Consider the following 20348-nt stretch of genomic DNA (forward strand, 5'->3'; position numbering starts at 1 on the left):
ACCTGGGACTTCTTTGGAGGCTATTTAAGCCACGCCCAGACAGCAGCTCATGCTTTGCGTTGTTCTGCTTCCTGCAGCTTAACGCTCACCGTGTCTGCTCCTGGACTCCAGCCACGCCCGCCTCGAACCTGGAAGACCTGCAAGGAAGGAAGAGAAGAGAAAGGTGAAAACCAAGGACTATTTCAAACTTCTTACCTGCATCCGGAATCTTCTCGCCAGCATCCCTGAAGAAAGACTTCCATTTAAAAGCATTGCGTTGCTCGCTGCAGCGCCACGCTTCACTCACCTGTCCTCGAGACATCTCCCGGCTCCATCGCGGCTGTCAGCATCGGACGCCACATCTCTGCACCTAGGGGAGAGAGGAAGAAACAAAAAGGTGAGCAGAAGGAACACAGAAGGAAAGCCCGATTAACAGCCATAATACTTACCGGCTTTTCTTCCACATTTCGGGTCGGCGCCGCCCCGTTGGCAGGTACCGTACCCCGGCCCCTATGGGGAAAGGACAAGAGACATTTCTGGGGAATGATGAGGACATTTAGAGGGATCGCCCTCATCACTACTCACCTCGGCAGTTTAACCCCTCGACGCATCGCCTTCATTCTGCACCTGAAATAAAGGACAGATCACAGGTTAGAAAGACAACATAAAGGGGGCCTCACTTGAACTTTGAACTTTCATACTTACGGCGCATCGCTCAGGAAAGTCAAGTGGATTTTTCCAGCGCCATTCTGAAAACCAGTGAAGTAACTGGACGAACACGGACAGAAGCAGGATGGAGAGTTCATCCTTCCAAACCATAAGGTGAGCTTAAACCGGGGTTTGGAGGAAGTTAGAGAGGAACGAAGGGGAAAGGGGGAGCTCGCACACTATTCTGCAGACTGTTAATCCCCTTTCTCATCTGCAGAAGGATATTCCTACGGGCCAGGCAAGCACGATTTGGAGGTCCTGTCCAATCGGTGTTTCGGGTCCTGCGCATCACGCTAGAAGAGGCCACAGCAATCCAGACTAGACCAGCGCCCCCGTGGGAACCAGGTGAGCGTTACACCCAAAGCCCATTCTTTGAAGGAGAAACTCCATATAACGCCACTCGTACTGGTCGAAGGCCTTCTCCGAGTCCAGTGAGAGGACGCAAGCATCAAGTTCCGATGTTTGGGCAAAGTGGAGCAGGTCTAGGGTCTTGCAGATGTTATCCGAGCCCTGCCTCCCGCTTATGAAGCCCACCTGGTCCCCGTGGATTAACTTCGGCATTATGCCTTCCAGCCTTTTCCCCACCACCTTGGCCAGGATCTTCACATCAACATTTAACAATGATATGGGCCGATAGGAGGAGCATTCCGAAGGGTCCTTCCCCTCCTTGGGCAAGACTGCTATCACGGCTCCCATCATAGACTCGGGGAGTATGCCCCCGTCCAGCACTTCGTTAAAGACCCTCACCAAGTATGGGATCAAAGAGGACCGGAACTTTTTGTAAAAGAAAACTGTGAAGCCATCCTCCCCGGGGGAGGTTCCCACCCTCATCCCAGAGATCACCTTGTCCACCTCATCCTCGGTGACCGGACCCTCTATCCCTTTTGCCATTTCCCTTGAGGGATGGAATCTGTATTGAATCAAGGAAGGTTTCTATCTGGCCAACATCTCCATCATATTCTGAGGAGTAGAGAGCTGTGTAATATTGGCGGAAAGCCTCACCGATATGGGGGGAGTCGTTGCCAAGGAGCCCCTGAGCGTCCCTCACCTCCCTCACCCTTCTATTCCTCTGGACCTCCCTCAACTTCCAGGCTAGGATCCGGTCCGCCCTGTCCCCCTTCTCATAGTATTTTTGTTTAGTTAGTTGGAGGCACCTTTCTGTTTTATGTAGGAGCAGATCTTTAAGCTGTAGCCTGCAGTCTTCGAGGGCGGCCACCCGGTCACCCGCTAATGGGCGCCCCGGAGAGCTCGCCGGTTGGAGGCGGGATATCCTATCAGAGCCTTCTCCTGTATCTCCCTCTCCCTTTTCGTCTGGGCCCCCAGTTTTATGAGGACCCCTCACAGGGTAGCCTTGAAGGCGTCCCAGAGCGTGTGAGCGGCGACCTCCCCGTTGTCGTTTAGGTCAAAGAACTCTGTTATGGAGTCCAAGACCTCGTGAGAGAGGACCTCATCTTTTAACAGAGCGTTGCTGCACTTCCAACGCCCTCTGCGTTCCCTGCACCACCCCAACGCGATTGTAACTTTAACCAAATCATGGTCTGACCAGGGTACAGGGTCTATTCTGAAGCCTGACACATATGGACTGAGTGTCTCCTCTACCAGGACTTAGTCTATTCGGGAGAAAGAGTTGTGTATGGCTGAATAATAGGTGAAGGAAGGGATTCCCCCTCTGGGAAGAGGAATTGTATCAGTTAGGCCCAGTTCCTCGTTTACCCTCTGGAAAGATTGTGCCATGGCTTCTTCTGCAGTTCTGGGAGTAAGGGGGTCTACCCTTTTCCTATCCATTTCGGGTCGAAGACCATGTTGAAGTCTCCCCCTACCACTAGCGGGCCTTGCACGAATAGTCTGATCCTATCTCTCACAGTTTCCCAAAATAGGGCCTGTCCTTCATTGGGGCCATACACTACAGCCAGAGTGAGGGGGGAGCCCCGTAGGGTGCCCCGGACCAACAGGTATCTTCCCTCCGGGTCTTTTAGGATATCTTCCTTCTCAAACCCTGCATCTCTAGCTACAAGATGGCCACCCCTCTCTTTTTGGTCCTATGGGACGCATGAAAGACCTCCTCGATTTCCCCCCCCCCCGCAACCTGGGCTCCTTTCCCCTTGCCCAGTGTGTTTCCTGCACAAACAGAAGGTCCAGTTTAGCCTTCCTAAACTCCCTGCAGATCAGGGACCTCTTCGATGGGGTATTCAAGCCTCGAACGTTCAGGGTGCCCACCCCCAGGGCCGGCAGACCATCAGCCATTGTCTATGAATTCTATTCTAACGGATGGCTGCCTCGCAACAATTCTCCTCTCTAGCTCCCCATAAACTGTCTTATGGACACTCCGGACATGTTTCCCCAACTGACCCCCAAACCCCTTCCCTAACAAACAACCCCCAACTTGTTTCCGTCCCCCCCACCCCCTGCCCCAGCGTCCAGCCAGATAGTTCAGCCATCACTGGCACTTTGGCCGGACCACCAGCCTGCCCCTCTCGGCCAGGCGATCGTTAACAAGCACATTATCATGAGCCCCCCCCCCTCGATCCCCTCCCCGATTTTACCCACCCAACTTGCTTTGCGTGGGGATTCTAGTTTCCTCCTCTTCTCCTTTCTTTTGCCGGACTTCTCACCCTCAAGTAAACCCGTGTCCTCTGGGAACTCCAGAGGCCACGTTCACACGGACTGCCCAGCTACTGCCCCTCAGAGTCGTTCTGCTGCCCCTCTTTCAATGGGGAGGGTGTATTCATTCTCCTGAATTTCCTCGCTCCTTTTTCCGTCTTTCTCTCGGTGGGCCCGGGCCTCCAGCTCCGACCCCGGCCGGCCCCAGTGGCTCCCGACGGGGCACTGGATCAGAGACATAGTCCTGGATAGCCCCCTTAATATCTTCCTCCGAAATCAATGTCGTTCTCTGGCCCAGGTACTCGAATGTTAGGGAGAAGGGGAAGCCCCATCTGTATCGCACTCCCTTCTCCTTCAGCAACTGCGTGAGGGGGCGGCACATCCTCCGTTTGGCCAGGGTGTATGCTGAGAGGTCCTGGAAAATGGAGATCTGGTAGTTGTTGTATGTGATCTCCTGGACCTTCCTGGAGGCCTCCAACAGCCGCGTCTTTTCCAGGTAGTAATGGAACCGCACCAGAATCGACCGGGGGCCCCCTGCTCGACCTCCCGCTCTATGTATCCGATCGAATATGAGTTCTGTAGTCATCTCTTCTTCAAAGAGGAGGGCAATTATGTTACGCACCACACGGGTCAGCTCCCTCTCCGTCTCCCCCTCCGTCTCTGGGACCCCAAAGATCCTGAGGTTGTTTCTTCGCTCCCTGTTCTCGAAGTCGTCCATCTGTCTTGAACTCTCCTCCTCCCTTTTTTCCAGGGCAGCTAGCCTCATGTTTACCTCTACTTCAAGGGTGGCCGCTGAAGATTGGTTGGATTCGACCTGAAGGAGTCCGTCCTCAACTTTATCGACCCGGTGGTCCATTTTTTCAAACTTTTGGGCAATGTCCGCCCGCATATCTCGGATCTCTTGCAATATGGAGGCGAAGCCCCGCTCCATTGCGGCAGTGGAGGGTGCAGGGGGTTCCAGATGGGCCATTCCCTCACCGTGGGGTGGTTCTGTAACGGGGGGGTCCGGGTCTCGGTACCGATATTTTTGCAGGTTCTGCTGCCAGTCCATTAGGTTGACCCCCCGGCACCTCGATTTTATTTTTAGAAAGTTGATTTCCCTCTAGAGTGGGGGAGGGGTGCTATTGCCTCTGCGGGGTGGTATGCTGTTGTCTTTTCGTTGGGGGTCTCTCCTGGCAAGGTATACCCTCCCCACCCCTTCCGAGCGGTCTTTCTGGTCCTTGATTGATGCCCCCCAGGCGGGCACTCGCCCCACCAGCCTCAGGCGGGGGCCTCACACCCAGGGTGGCCACCGCAATACCTCCAGTACACCTCGATTATATTTTTGCAAAACGATATTTCCCCTCTGGAATGGGTGAGGGGTGCTTTTGCCTCTGCAGGGTGGTGTGGTGATGTTATTTCGTTGGGGGCCTCTCCTGGGGGGTTACACCTTCCCCACCCCTCCTGGGTGTTCTAGTTGCTCCTTGAGTTGCCCCCGGGCGGGCACACGCCCCGCCTGCCCACAGCGGGGGCCACACACCCGGGGGGGGGCGATAGCGGGTCCTGCAGTGCCCCTTAGGAGCCCACTGGAGTGGGGGGAGGGGCGCTTTGTGCGACCACGAGGCGGCGGGTCGCAGCCCTCAGTGAAACGGCGGGGGCCTCTGGTGTCCTGCCCGCGGCCCGCGCAGGGTCCCGCTGGCGGTGAAGGGGCTTCAAAACGGGCCCGGCCGCCCCCCCTCCGTATCTCGTACCTGTCAGGCCGCGGCTCCCAGAGCGGCCTCGCGGCTTCCCTCGGCGCTCCTGTTGTGGCCGGGGGGGGGGGGCCACTCCGGGGACCGCTCCGGGCGGGAGTCCCCTCACCCAGAAGCGTCCCGGCGGCTCGCGCCTCCTGAAGGGGGGAGGTGAAGGCCAGCACCGACGGGTCCGCTCGCTCCTCCCCAGGCTCCCCACAGGGCTGTGCTCACGGCCTCCTGCGACAGTCCCGCTGCAGCCGCCGCGCCCGTGGAACTCCGTCGTCCGGTGGTCTCCAGACCCCGTTTCGCTCCGCGGGGGCACTGGGGGGGTCACTGCTCCAATCGACCCGCTTGCGCTCCGTGGGGGGGGGTGTAGGGGGGGGCTCAGACCCCGTACCGACCCGGCCTTAGGAGGAGCTCGCAAATCAGGCTGCCATTGCCTGTCCGCCCCCTGGTGGCCTCCGTTAGACTACTTCTACCTTGCTGCTGCCGAGACACGGAGTCCGAGGAAGGCTTTGAACGTAGGCACTTGGGTGCAGACTCAGGCACCCGGTACTTTTTCTCCAGCCGATCTCTTGGCCGGGGCTGTGGCCAGGTTCCTCATCAAAACCAGGCCTTCCTCCCAAACGTCGTCCAGGAGAGGCACCACCAAGATGGTCTTCCTCTTGGCTTTGCATCGTTGATATAGGAAACCTTCCTTTCTGGTCTCCTCTGGTGTCAGTTGGAAGAGTTCTGACGCTCTGGCAACCATGGCATGGACTGACCCCACCTCGTCCGAGGGCGATACCCTTGGCTGCGGCAAACCCCCCGCCATGGTCATATCATCCGTATCAGTCTTGTCCGTTCGTGTGTCCATAGAGGGGGGCACATGTGGAGGTTGATGCAGCAGAGTAGGGGGTTGCTTCCTCTTTTTCGCCGGGGGTTGGTCCGGTACCACCAGGGCCGGCATCTGCTTCAGAATCTGACACCAGGGTTTGCAGGATCGAAAGGATGTCCAGCGATACAGCCCTCGGAGGGGTCAGGCGCTAGGCTTCCTGGGCTCTGCACCATTGTCTGGTCTGCCGTCGCCACCTTTGTCGTCTTCGTCCCCATTGGGATTTTCGTTGTCCCCCATGTTCTCCTGTATTGCGTGGACGGATGCCTGGTCCTCATCCGAGGAAGAAATGTCAGTGTCCTGGAGTACGGTTGAGCCCCCCCCCCCCCCCTTTGCATTCAGGGGAGTCAGGTTCGGGCTCAGGGATGGCATCCTCTTATCTGGTGTCCTCTCCACCAACTTAGAAGATGCCTCCTGTCTCGGGGGCAATGATACTCTGGGCACTGCTTGGGGTTAACTTGACACAGTCAGCCGCCTTGGCCTTCGAGAGGGTGGCTGCCACCAACTCTCGTCGACGAGTTCACCTGGGCCATCTGAGGCAAGGTTGCTTGCCTTTTCCTGCACCTTCGTCCTCAGGCTTTTCCCGCAGCTTCGCCTGGTTTGCTGATTTCCTCTTCGAGGAGGAGCTGGAGCGATGGAGGGAGATTGTGAAGATGAGTGCACCCTGCCTGTCGCGGGACCCGCTTGCGTGGCGGCCCCGATGGAACCAGACTTAGACTAGACCCGCACTCTTCGGACTGGCCGATCCTGGGTGAGGCATGCCCCTGCTTCCGCACAGGGTAGAGGCCTTGGAGCTGAGCCACACCGGCAGCCTATTGTAACGATCCTTCACGGTTCGTTTGGAGAACCCAAGGCAGATCTCACAATCCGCTTCCCTGTGATCCGGATGGAGACAGTAGCGGCACTGGGGATGTTTGTCCTCTACAAACACATTCCGCAGTTGGCGCAGTGCTTGAAAAGGGTGCTTCCCTCCTCCTTTGACATGGTGCGGAGTAGGCCTGATGGCCTTCTGGAATATTCAATGAATCTCAGACGATTCTTGCCCTTGAGGGGCGATGAAATTCACCGACAAACAGATCCCCGCTTGTTGGCCAATGAAGAAAGAGCACGGGCTGTTTGACAAAAATCCAAACTTTTACTGAAAAAGTGTGAAAAATGTAAATCAGCTCACAGAGCAAACCACAAGGATTCCCAACACTTGAACGTGCAGTAAAAATCTGAAGAATGTTGCCAGAAGTGGGGCTTAGGGAGAGGGCAGTCACTGGCTGGGGGAGGGGGGGGGGGTGGATGAATGACCCAGAGCTCAGTGATTGGTTTAGAGGAGAAATACAGTTTGTAAGTGAAAGTGAAACTTTCTTTTACCGAGAATTTGCGGCCTAATGACGGGGAATATTCAGGAGCATGTGAATCCATGCCAGACTCCATGCTGGAGTAAGAAAACCTTCACATTGCCCAGATCTAGTGCGATAGCAACTGTACCCAATGACCAAGCACAGTATCTATGTCTGAGGCAGCAAACAAGCACTAAAGTCAATAACAGATTACTGGAATAGCAAGCACACTCAAGGTTCCCTGCATTATATTCTTTAAGTGGAATCGCAACCACACACAATAGCAAAGTCAATAATTGAATTAAAGGACAGTAACCCACCTGCTGGTCCGAATGGGCAATGACCAGGTTGTTGGTAACTGGATGAATGGACAGTGCCGTAGGTGGGAAGTCATAGACTGGAACGGTGCAATAATGCTGCATGTGGAGAACAAAATAGTGAGATTAACAGGAGGTACAGCCTAGGCAGCTTTCCAAACGAGTAATAAAGGATCTAGGAGGGAGCCTCTTGGAGCACCAGATAGTACATTTTTCCAAGCCAGGAGGTGATTAAGTTGACAGTCATGCTATACAATTCATTCATTCCCAAATCCAGGTTGCCTTTGGAAGCTTTGCCTAGGGGTGATACGTAGTGAGTGTGCAAGTTCCTCAAACACTAAGCAGTTACAGACTGCTCAGAGTAAAAAGCAGATGTGGGTCTGTCAATGTCCTGCAGAAGCTAGCATATGCACATACATTCAACAAGTTTTCAATTTGTGGTTGACAGACTTGCTTAGCTGAAATCGCTCAATCCCTTAAATGCTAACAATGTGTTCTTAGACTGCTCTATGAAATTCTAAGGATGCGACAGCTCACAAACTTAGCACAATCATGAAATCATCCAGTATTATAGAGGGAATTTGCTTGAATATATAAAATAAAAATTCACTTTCAAGAAAACTGGCACTTACCTTTAATTTGCAGACATTGTAAATGTGGATTTCCCAGTTGTGATATGCTGCACTCAGCCACTTTCCATCAGCACTGGTGGAGAGCAGATATGCAGGACCTGTAGAGCCTGAAGAGAGAAAGCGGAACAATGATGCAGGTACAGTTGCATTCGTACACATGCCTTTCTTCAAACCTTTGCAGCCATCATGTTAGGAGGTTTTTCTGAAGTCCAACTAAGGGCTTAGTAAAACCATTCAACTAAGACAGTACAAAACTCCACTCTTAGTATAAGGCTGTACCACCCGAGTATATGGTAGCGTAGACAGAGCAGCCAGACTTATCTTAGGAGGGAGAGAGGGCTGTAGCTTGGTACAAAGAAATTGTAGCAAACATATGGTCCAAAGAAACGCTGAAACACTATTATAAAAAAAGAAATGATTTAAATACAAGTAGGCCAAGATGAATCTTGGGTAAATAAGTACCATCATATTTTATATAAACACAATTATTAAAACCAACTCAATACTTCAGGTATACAACTCAAAGTATAACCTTTTTAAGAATACAATCAGTAATCCAGGTAAGTCAAATCTATTACACATTCAGAATGCAATCAGCTATTCTTGTGGAGTAAAACCAGGTTATACATACTTTTTGAATACAGTCAGTATTTCAAGGGTAGTAGATTCTGTCAGTCGTGCAGTGACACCCAGTTATGAAATCACATAACAAACCAACTCTGTTACAAGTATTCCTTGTAAGATTACTTTTTAGAACTCAGTTCAGAGTTAGTAAAACAACTCATACTTTCTGGAGGTGGGGAGGGGGGTTAAGCTACTGAGTGACAAGTATTAACACACACCAGCGATTGTAAAATGCACTAAACAAATCAGATACAGTAAAACCTTATTACACTTGTAATACAGCAGTATTTCAAGGTAACTAATGTAACCTGTGACTATTTTGGAAATGCTCCAAGCAGATTCAGGGGAGGCACAGCCCAGTGTTGCAAGTATACTTTTCTGACTAGTGGAACACAAATTCATGGAACAGCATGAACCTACAACTACATTTAGAATAATCTTCAGTTATACTCGGTGAGAAAGACCTAATGTTGTAAAACTATTACAGTTGCTTTTTAGATCAGTGAAACACAGATTAAGGTAAGCAATAACTCTTTACACCATTTAAGGCAGAGCAAGGTTAGTAAAACCCACAATACACTTTGAGAATGGCACACTACTATTCAAGTTAAGTAAGACAAGGCAGACCTATTCTAAACAGGCTATAGAGCAAGTTAGGGTAAGCAAGACCCAGTTGAGGAACTTGTACATTCACTTCCTAATAGAAATAGTAAAGTGAAGTAAATAGTATTACTCTTGGGAAGTGGAGGAACCAATTCACAGGTGAATAAAAATAACCTTATATATACTTTTTAGAATGGCAGAACACATACAAAGGATAGTAAGAACTTGTGTAACTGCTCATTTTTCAGAGGGACAGTTACCAAACCAACTCTCTTACAAGTAGGTAACTTTTAAAAAGATGTTCTACTTTTCAAGGCAGAGTCCTTTTCTTATCCAGTCCTTCCCTAGTCTATTGCATGAATTCTCTCAGAGCAGAAGAGGGGCCCTAGTGGTCTAGGTGCCAGCTGTGGGCAGGGTGAGAAAGGGTTCAGTTGCAGGAAAAGTCAGAGTTCCGCAGGACGTCTCTTCAAAACAAGTAAGTCGTTCACTTTACAGTTAGTTAGGGTCCAGGGACTTCAGAGAAAACACCCTGGAGGGATTCCAGCAGTGGGCCTGGGTGAACTGGCCGAGAGGGCTCCCAATCACATGAAACATCCCAAAAGCTACACAGGAATCACACAAGCTTAAGGTAGGCAATACCCCAGTACTTCAGCAGAGAAGAAGAGTTAGCCAGGAGGAATTCAGGATCTGCAGCCAAAAACCCAGTCAATGAATTCCTTGTCATGAATAGGACACTGGAAGGGATTTTGCAATCGGGAACAACAGGCAAGGCTCCAGCCAAGAGTTTTTGTGACTGGATGCAGCTCTGTGGCTTTGATGCCCTTTTCCAGAGCCAGGGGAAGACTGAATATCACTGGTCGGATTCTAGTCACTAATCTGGTCCAGCACCCTGGTCAGGGGACTTCAAAGACTTGTGTCTCTAGAGGCCTTTCAGCAAGATCCAGAATTTGGAAGACTATACACTGCCCGATGGCTTGTGGTCCCAGGGCATTGCAGCCCTGCAAAGTAGCAGCACGACATGGGATAGCTCAAAATGCAGGTGTTCTTGAGTCTAGTGGATCTAACTGGGCTCTGGGCTGGCCTTTTCGGGGTTGCTTCGGAGGAAGGGTCACAGCAGGCTCTGGTTACTATTAGGACAGTTTTTCTTAAGTCCAATTAAGGGCTTAGTAAAATTATTCAACTGAGACAGTGCAAGACTACACTCTTAGTTTAAGGCTGTGCCACTTGAGTTCATGGTAGCAGACAGAGCAGCCAGACTTATTTTAGGAGGGAGAGAGGGCTGTAGAAAAGTACATTGAACTTGTAGTACACACCAAGTATACAATAGACACACTGACAACCAGGAGTAGTATACAAAATAAAGGTTTATTATGAATACACATATAGGCCAAGTTAGGTCTTGGGGTAAGTACTAGTTGGTCATAAACACCATTATAAAAACACACCACTATGTTTGAAGGCACACAGGCCAAAGCATATAACCTTATTTGGAACACCTAACAGTAGTCACACCCAATTGGGGACACTCATACAATTATCCTAACAGGAATAATAAAGTGAAACCAATAGTATTACTTTTGGGAAGAGGGGAACCCAATTCACAGGTGAGTATCTTAACCTTCAATCTAATTTCAGTTAGAATCGCGAGACAGTTTCTAAGGAAAGCAAGACTTGGAGATTACTTATTTAAGAAGGCACACAGCATATTTCAAGGTAAGTAAAGCCTGTATATACTTTTCAGCATGGCAGAACATAGCTAAGGTAAGTAGTAACCTTTTGTAACTATTCTCCCACTTTAAAATTACCAACTAACTCTGTTGCAAGTAAATACACTTTTCAACACTTGTTTTACTTTAAAAGGCAGACCCCTTAAATTATCCAGCCCTGCCCACTTCTAGTACATTAGTTCTCTCAGAGGCAGAAGATGGGCCATTAGTGGTCAAGGAGCCAGCAGTATGGGGAGTGAGCTACGTCTCAGTTGCAGGTAAAGTCAGAGTTCCAGAGGAAGACTGGGCACACAAGTAAGTATTTTACTTTAAATGTTAGTTGAGGGTCCAGGGGCTTCACAGAAGACACCCAAGGAGGATGCCAGCAGTGGGCCTAGGTGAACTGGATGGGTAGCCTCCCCAGCACAGCAGCATCCCAAGGATACACAAGAAACACTCAGGCTTAAGGTAAGTAAATACACAAGCCAGTGCACAGTCCCTTATCAGTGAAGAAGAGTTCCAGCAAGAAAGACTTCAGGAGCTGCAGCCAAAACCCAGTTGTGAATTCCTTTACCAGGAAGATTGAAGACAAGACTCCAGAAGGGCTTTTGCAGCAGGACCCATGGGGACAGCTTTAAACAAGATGTTTTTCACATGGACTACTCAGCACAGAAGAGGATGCCAAAGGAGGAGGATTTGCAGCCAAAAAGCCAGGTATTGCATTCCTTGCCAGGACAACAGAAGACCGGACCCTCGATGGACTTTTTCAGCAGATATCAATGCAGAATGCTTCAGGCAAGAGTTTCTTTGTAGCTGGTCGCGGCTCTGTGGATTTGGTGCCTTTTCAGGAGCACAGAAGACAGACTATTGCTGGTCAGATTCTCATTTGCAAGATCCAGCAATGGTGAGGGGACTTTTCAGACTTGAATCGTGCCTCTGGAGATCCAGCAGGATGTCCAGGAAGTTTCAGCGGAATTCTGAATACTGTGCACCACCAGATGGCTTGAGGTCCCAGGGTATTGCAGCCCTGCAAGGAGGCAGCACAATGTGGGATGGCTGAAAATGCAGGTCCTCGAGTCTAGTCGGTCTCACCGGGCTCTGCGTCGGGTTAATTCTTTTTCAGAGTCACATGTTGATTGGAAGAAAGGGCTATCGCAGGCTCCGGTTACACAGCATGAGCTCTCTGGTAGCTGGAAATCGGCTCAGCTGTGGTTTCCTCATCTTCCGCTTTGGTTTTCGTTCCAGTGGTTGATTACCTCTTCAGCTTCCAGGATCAGACTTTTATGCAGGAACCCAGCCAAACAGCCATGCAACATTCAGACTTGGGAGGTGGTGGGGGAAGCAGGGGGTGGTGGGGGCACAAGGGCAGGGGTTGGCAGCCATTTCAGGGCAGCCAGCCACCCAGTTTGAACTTGATTCTCACAGGCAAGCTGGAAGACACAGGGATGCAGAGTTTTGGCCTCCTCCCCTGCTCCCTACCTTCACAGACACTAGAGCATGGGCGGGAAATCCACAGGATTCCCACCGCAGATTAAAATCACACACAGGAATTTCCCACCCTTGATTTCAGGGGAAGGAACAAGAAAGGACAAGAAACACTAAAATGGCGAAAAAAAGAAGACGGCCACCATTTTGGTAAAATGGGCACCCATAGTGTCTTTATCGGGATGTGGAAACAGCCTGCGGTAAAGGTGCACCAAAATCGGTAAAAAGGTTCACTGCCACCAGTCAGGTAAGTTTGTCCTGGTAACATAAATGTTACCCTTAGAATGAGAATGGGGATGCATGTTATCTCTCCAGCACTCCACATAGGGTGGGGGTGCTGGTCTCACCTAATCAAATGTAAAAGGGATCATTTCTACCCTTGGGAACTGTAGTTCTGACAAGGTTAGCCAGAGAAAGTTAGAAGGGGAGCCCCTAGGGCAACCAAGCAACAATAGGCACTCATTGCCAAAAAGCTGTCAAAGAGGATAACTTTTAAAAGACACTATGGAGAGTCTTAAACAGGACACCCATAAAAAGAGTAAAAGATTACGTGAGTGTGGAAAAAAGATCCCACTCACTGATGTACAAGGAAAAATAATGCACCAGTAAAGCAAAAATGTTCTGGGGTCGACAGGTCAGGGAGATGCATCATTGCTATGAAAATCTTACCTAACAGTTATCCAGAAGGCTCTCCGGTCGCAGGAAATCAGCTCAGCCGGATTTTCTTTGTCTTCCTCTTTGGTTTTGGTTCCAGTGGTCATCTTGTCAGCAGCTTCCAGGTTCGGAGTATTTAACAGGAACCGAGCCAATCATAAAAGCATGCAACATTCAAATCTGAGGAGTCGGCAGTCCTTTCAGGACAGCCAACCTCCCAGTTGGAACTGGATCCCAGCAGGCAGGCTGGAAGACAAAAAAGGACGCAGAGTTTTGGACCCCTCCCTCGCTTCCTGCCGTCCCAAACAGTCTAAAGCCCGGGCAGGTTTGCCCCAGGTCTCCAGCCAAAGACAACACTTGCACAAATTAATTTCCCAACCTGAAACGTAGGGGGAAGGACCAAGAAAGGACATAAAACTCAAAAATGGCAAAAAAGAGGACAAAACAAACAAAACAATGTTTAAAAAAAAAAGACAGGCCATTTTGGTAAAATGGGCACCCACGTGTGTCTTTACCGCAGCTGTGGAAACAGCCAGCAGTAAAAGTGCACCGAATTATTAGGGTAAGCATGTCCCTGTAACAAAAGTTAGTGGATGCGCCGTCCCCGAGGACCTCCTCCGACGGCCAACGTCACCCGATGTGATAAGTAGGACGCACGACGCCCATAGCCTCAGTTATAGTTTTTTCCCAGAACATGTGCCACCAGTTCTCTGCCAGTCAGACACACAAGGCCTTGCGGAACGCAAGCTGCAATCGCAAAAGAAATTCTGCAGCGGGAAGGCAGGGAGGGAGCGATATGGAATACGTCGTCAGACCATCCCATCGAAAGAACGTTACCAGGTAAGAAAGTAACTTGTTCTTCGAGGGGATTGGGTCCTCTGACGTTTTCCATATCTCTGACAGGCTCCCAAAGCAGTACCAAGCAAGGAGGTGGGAAAGAATTTATAATACAAATTTAGCATGCCCAATCAAATTGCGGAATAGAGAACTGCCTTGCCAAAGGCCAGATCGTGCCCTCTGATGGAATCGAGGGAATAGTGACGTATAAAAGTATGTACTGAAGCCCAGGTGGCTGCATCACAGATGTGACGAATAGGAACTCCCCTCTGCGGGGCAGAAGACGCAGCCACTCTGGTAGAATGGGCCCGCAAGCCAGCCGGAGGGTCCTTACCCGCCAAGCGGTAACACTCGGAGATAGCTAAAATAATCCAACGAGACAAAGTCTGTTTCGTCACAGCTTGTCCCAAACGCTTTCCAGCGTAACCAATGAAAAGTTGATCGTCCACTCTGACCCGGGACATGCGCGAAATATAAAAGCTCAACGCTCTCCGAGGATCAAGCCTATGGAGCCTCTCCTCTTCCTTACCAGGATGTGGAGGAGGATAGAACGCCGGAAGAACAACCTTCTGACTCAAATGAAATTTCAAAACCACCTTCGGAAGAAAAGAAGGACGAACTCTAAGGACAACCCTGTCCTTGTGAAACACAGTGAAGGGTGGCTTAACTGAAAGTGCCTGTAACTCACTCTGTGAGCGGAAGTAACCGCAACCAAAAACACAGTTTTCAGAGTTAACAGCCTCAAAGGGCAAGAATGTAAAGGCTCAAACTGAGCACCCATAAGAAACTTAACAAGGTTCAAATCCCAACCTGGCACCAGAAAAGGTGACGGAGGGAACACATTAGTGAGCCCTTTCAAAAACTGCGAAATTAAAGGAATCTTAAAATAGGAACACTCTTCAGACGAGCGCTTAAACATGGACAGCGCCGCCAGGTAACCTTTATTGGTCCCCACTTGCAAGCCCCTGTGGGCCAAAGAAAGCAAAAAAGACAACCATGGGAATGTCACATTCAAAAGGATCCACATTCTGAACCCTGCACCAGTCGCAGAACTTTCTCCAACGGCAACGGTACAGAGACTTAGTTGCCGGCCGCCTGGCCGAGAGCAACACCTCCATCACGTGTTCAGGGAGGTCCCAATCCTTATACCTCAAGCTTTCAGATTCCAAGCGTGAAGATTGAGGGATCTGACCTCTGGATGGAGAACCTAACCCCCCTCCTGTGAGAGCAGATCGTCTCGGTAGGGAAGACGACGTGGAGGGCAGATGGATAAGTCTAGAAGGTCCGGGTACCACGTCCTCCGGGCCCGCGCCGGAGCAATGAGGATCATCCGGGAAACGAACCTCCATAACCTCCACAGCACTTGCGGGATGACGGGGACTGGAGGAAACGCATACAGCAGTGGGAATGACCACTCCACCACGAACGCATCTCCTAAGGCTCCTTTTGGAGGAAATTCCCGCGAGCAAAACCGTTCACACTTCCGGTTGACACTGGCGGCGAAGAGATCCACTTGAGGGGTCCCGCAAAGGGCGAAGATCTCCAGGAGAATCTCCTGAGCCTGCTCCCACTCGTGAGAGATCGAACTCTGCCTGCTCAGAGTGTCCGCCGTCTCGTTGTCTCCGGTCAGATGAACAGCCGAGATCGAAACTTCCTGCTGGATGGCCCAGAACTCGAGCTGCATCGCCTCCCTGCACAGCGGAAGTGACCCTGCCCTCCCCCTCCCCCCTCCCCCCTTTTTGTTGAGGTAGTGCATGGCCACTATGCTGTCCGTTAGAATCAGGACACTCTTTCCGCGCACAGTCGGCAGAAAAGCCTTCAGGGCTAGCCTGACGGCCCTCAGCTCCAACAGATTTATATGGAGTCTGGACTCCGGAGACCAACGACCGCTGACTGTCAACTCGTTGGCATGAGCTCCCCATCCCGTGAGGGATGCGTCCGTCACGATAGTCACCTCCGGCCAGGGCAGCCAAAATGGAGCCCCCCTCATCAGATTGCCTTTGACAGCCCACCACAGAAGGTCCCGGGCCACCGAGGGCGGCACCTGAACAGGGTCCGACAGCCTGCCGGAGGACTGAGACCACTGGTGCTTGAGTGCCCACTGCAAAGATCTCATCCGCAGACGAGCCTCTGGCACCAGAAGAATGCAGGATGCCATGAGGCCGAGCAGTCTCAAGAACTCGGACACTGGGAGATTCTGGGCAAACTGAAACTTGTGCACCATCTGCTGAATGTGAAGAGCCCTCACCTGAGGAGGAAAACACTGCCCCAGGGACGTGTCGAGCACTGCTCCGATGTACTGGAGCCGCTGCTTTGGTGTCAAATGGTACTGGAGCTGCTGCGTTGGTGTCAAATGGGACTTCTTTAAATTGAGGGAGAAGCCCAGCCTGTGAAGGAAGTGGCAGGTGACAGAGATGATCCAGGACTTGCTCGGGAGAGCTGCCCCTGATCAACCAATCGTCCAGGTAGGGGTAGACGTGAATCCCCCCTTCCTGAGATGCGCTGCCACCACCACAATGAGCTTGGTGAAAACCCTCGGGCGGTGGTCAATCCGAACGGCAGGACCCGAAACTGAAAGTGCGAGCCGCCAACCGCGAACCTCAGGTACTTCTTGTGCTTGGGATGGATCGGCACATGGAAGTAAGCATCCTTGAGGTCGAGAGACATCAACCAGTCCTGAAGTTGAAGGGCCTGGAGGACTTGAGAAAGAGTCACCATCTTGAACTCGTCCTTCCTGAGGAGTTTGTTCAAACCGCGCAAGTCCATGATGGGTCTCAATCCCCAGTCTTTCTTTGAAATCAAAAAATAAGGGGAATACCATCCCTTGTTCCTCTCCGCTACAGGCACCAGTTCTATGGCGCCTTTCTCCAGCAGGGCTTGAATTTCCTGCGCAAGGAGCGGATCCGGACTCTTCAAAGAGGCTCCCTGGTGGATTGTCGTGAGGCCTCTGCCGAAAAGGAAGACAGTAATGGCTTGCCACTCTACAAGATGCTGCACAGCCTTCCCCCAACCTTGCCTCATGACTGAGTGGTAGCGGCTGCGGCGTTGCCCGAGGGCAAAGAGGCAACTGCCCAAGCGGCCTTGGCACCTCGAGTACCTTTATTTCCACCTCTGGCACTCTTACGATGGCCTCTTTGACTGCTAGCTCCCCTCGCTTTACTGAAGGATGAGTAATAGCGAAAGGAACCTACCCTCCATTGCTGTCCCCTAGGACGAAAAGGCGGAGGTTGGCGAACTGCAGCGCCCAACGACTTAGCTGCAGCTTTAGAGGTCTGCAACCTCTCAAGGCTCTCGTCAGTCTTGCTGCCAAAAAGGTGTTCACCGTCAAAGGGCATGTTGAGGAGCCGGGACTGCACATCAGGAGCAAACCCAGACTTCTGCAACCACGCAAACCTGCGCATTACGGTGCTCGCCGCCATGGACCGGCTGACACAATCCGCCCAGTCCAAACCCGACTGAACGGCCTCACACATGGCATCCTTGCCATCCTGAACCATAGCAAGGAAACCATCCCGTTCGTCCCCTTCGGGAATATGTTCAGCCGCTAATGCAACACAGTTCCACAGAATGTGTGTGTGAAACGAGACAAGGCACATATGGAGTTTGCCGCCTGAAGCCCCATACCCCCCCGAAGAAAACACTTTCTTCGCCCAGCCGTCAAAACGTTTGTCGTCCCTATCCGGAGGGATGGTAGGATACGACGCCTGCTTTGCTGGGGCCGTAGCCGCCTGCACCACCAAACTCTCCGGAGTGGGGTGCCTAGAGAAGTAGCAGGGGTCGCTACTGGCTGGATGGTATTTTCGCGACAAAGACTTGCCCACTGCCGGGAGACTCTCCGGAGCAGTCCAAGCCGCCGCCACCCTTCTCTGCAGAGGCATATGAAAAGGCAAAACCGGGTCAGTGGGTGGACCGAGATCAAGGATGTCCGTGAGATCATGCTGAACGAACTCCCCAAGGGGAGCTGACCAACCCAAGTACTCGGTAACCCGAGACATCAGGCGCCGATATGGAGAATCGGCATGAGTGCCAGGCTCCGGCCTACAAAACTCCACCTCCGGAGAGGTGTCCAGTCCACTGGCATCATGCAGCGACTGCCACAGGTCATCAAACTGGCTATGGCCCGAGATAAGTTCATCGGGAACCGTAACCGGAACCAAGCTGCCATCAGAGCCTTCATCACCCTCAGAAATGTACTCCAGGCGGGAGAGGAAGTCCTCTGGGGACCAAATCAGTGCCTGACCTTAACCAGAGCCCTTCTAGGGGCAAACCCCGTGCCACGGGGCCCCTCCGACACCACCGCCTCGAAAGGTGCCGAACGGCGTCGACAGAAAAGGCGTCGAGGTCATCTGCAGCGCCGCCAGCATCGGCGGCATCGACACAGGCCTTGAAGCCGGAGCTCCGAGCGTGTCTCTCGACGACCTAGGCGCCGACGGCGTCGACGACCCCCTCGGAGGCGGAGCCTCGAGAGAAATAGTCGACGACCTCGGCGCCACAGGCGTCGACGTCTTCTTCGAAGACGGCACAGGATCACGCAGTTTTGAGCGCGTCGGAAGACCGGGACCTGGAACGGGCATGGTGAGAAGGGCTACCCTTGTCCGAGCGGGACCTCTCCCGCGAGCCGTGCTGACCACCCGAGCCCAAAAGGCGTATGAGCGGTGTCTCTCGACCGGAGCCGACCGACTCCACTCGGAGGCGCGGACTGACCGGTGCCCTGCGATTCAAGAATCACTAGCATCTGCTTCCCGAAGGAAGCCCATTCCTCCGGTGTCGCTTGCATGGAGGGATAAGCGAACCGCCTACGGGCGGAGTCCTCGGAAGAGGACGGGGAAGGCGACCTATGCCGGTGCTTCCGGGAATGCCTCGAAGAGGCGGAGGAGTGGCGAGACCGACTCCTGGAAGGAGACCCACTGGACTTCCGACGATGACGTGGAGAGTCACCCCTCGAGTCATCCGTCGAAAGCCCCGCAGACCTCGACTTCCGGGGCTTAGACACCCGGCCTACCGACAGCTTCTTCTTGCGTTCCCGCAAGGCCTTTGCCGTGAGCGACTGGCAGTCGACACAGTCGTCCGTATCGTGGGCCTCCCCGAGGCACCAGAAGCAGGCGTTGTGCGAGTCCGTGACCGACATCTTGGACCCACAGTCCCCGCATTTCTTGAAGCCCGGACGCAGGGTTGAAGACTAAGAAGACATCGCCACGAACAGGTCTTCATAACAAACCGAACAGGTTCAACGAACCGAGAATTGAAAACAGCAAACTCCAACGAGTCGAGGCGTACCGAGATTCACGAAGCGAACACGTTCGCGGAAAAAATGGAACTGAGGCTATGGGCGTTGTGTGTCCTACTTATCACATCGGGTGACGTTGGCTGTCGGAGGCGGTCCTCGGGGACGGCGCATCGACGCAGGACACAGACGCCAAAGATTTTCCGAAGCAGCACAGCTGTGGACATTACCTGTCATAGATATGGAATACGTCGGAGGACCCAATCCCCTCGAAAGGGGATACACTTTCTCCCTAGCACTCCACATAAGGTGGGGTGTGCTGGTCTCAACCAAATTAAAGTTTAGAGAGAATGAAGTATCCTTTCTATCCTTGGGAACAGTAGTTCCCACAAGGTTTAGCCAGAGAAAATGACACGCAGAGCCCAAAGGGCAAACCCAGCAACAATAAAAAGGTATATGCCAAAAGGTTGTCAAAAGAGATAATCCAAAAGACACTATGGAGAGTCTTAAAAATTACACCCATTAAAAAAAAAAAAAAAAAAAAAAAAAAAGAGTAAAAGAAGCTGAGAGTGTGGAAAATGTTTCCTTCTACCCCAGTGAGTGGGAACCTATCAACCAGTCCAGCAAAACGTTTTGTGGGGCTCACAAGTAAGGGAGAGTAGCACTAAAATGAAAAGGTTACCAAACACATCCCCCCTTCTTAGTCTGCCCCCATTACATCATTTCATAGTAAAATAGTTCTAGGCATGCTACGTGTGCCTTAAGGAAACCAAATGACCTGGGAGGTTATTTAAAAACACAAAGCAAAGCTTAATGTTCATGTTTGGTTCTCTGTTAATCGTATTGATAAAAACATTCACATCTAAAAGGAAGGAGCTTTGAGTACCTTGAATATCTAGTGGCTTTCAGCTCTCCGATATTTTTGTGTTCGAAGAAAACCTAAACAATACGCTGGGAAATGCTTTATTTGAACAGATACATCGCATCAGGATTACTCCTGCCACCGATCACCTTCACCACCATAGCTTAAAATATGAAATGTAGATGGCCGACACTGATCT

At 51.6% G+C, this 20348-nt stretch overlaps 1 protein-coding gene across 2 annotated transcripts in view; it reads right to left on the reverse strand.

The window, feature by feature from the left end:
- UTP4 (UTP4 small subunit processome component) overlaps window positions 1–20348 on the reverse strand; it is a 392106-nt gene that overhangs the window by 76941 nt on the left and 294817 nt on the right. For both annotated transcript variants that reach the window (XM_069635538.1, XM_069635537.1), the window contains 2 exons: window positions 8155–8261; window positions 7526–7621 (listed from right to left, as the gene is read on the reverse strand). In XM_069635538.1, coding sequence (XP_069491639.1) covers window positions 7526–7621; window positions 8155–8261 — 203 coding nt within the window. The remainder of the gene's footprint in view (window positions 1–7525; window positions 7622–8154; window positions 8262–20348) is intronic.

Source organism: Ambystoma mexicanum, chromosome 1q (assembly GCF_040938575.1).
Source record: "Ambystoma mexicanum isolate Mex_15411 chromosome 1q, UKY_AmexF1_1, whole genome shotgun sequence".
NCBI lineage: Eukaryota > Metazoa > Chordata > Amphibia > Caudata > Ambystomatidae > Ambystoma > Ambystoma mexicanum.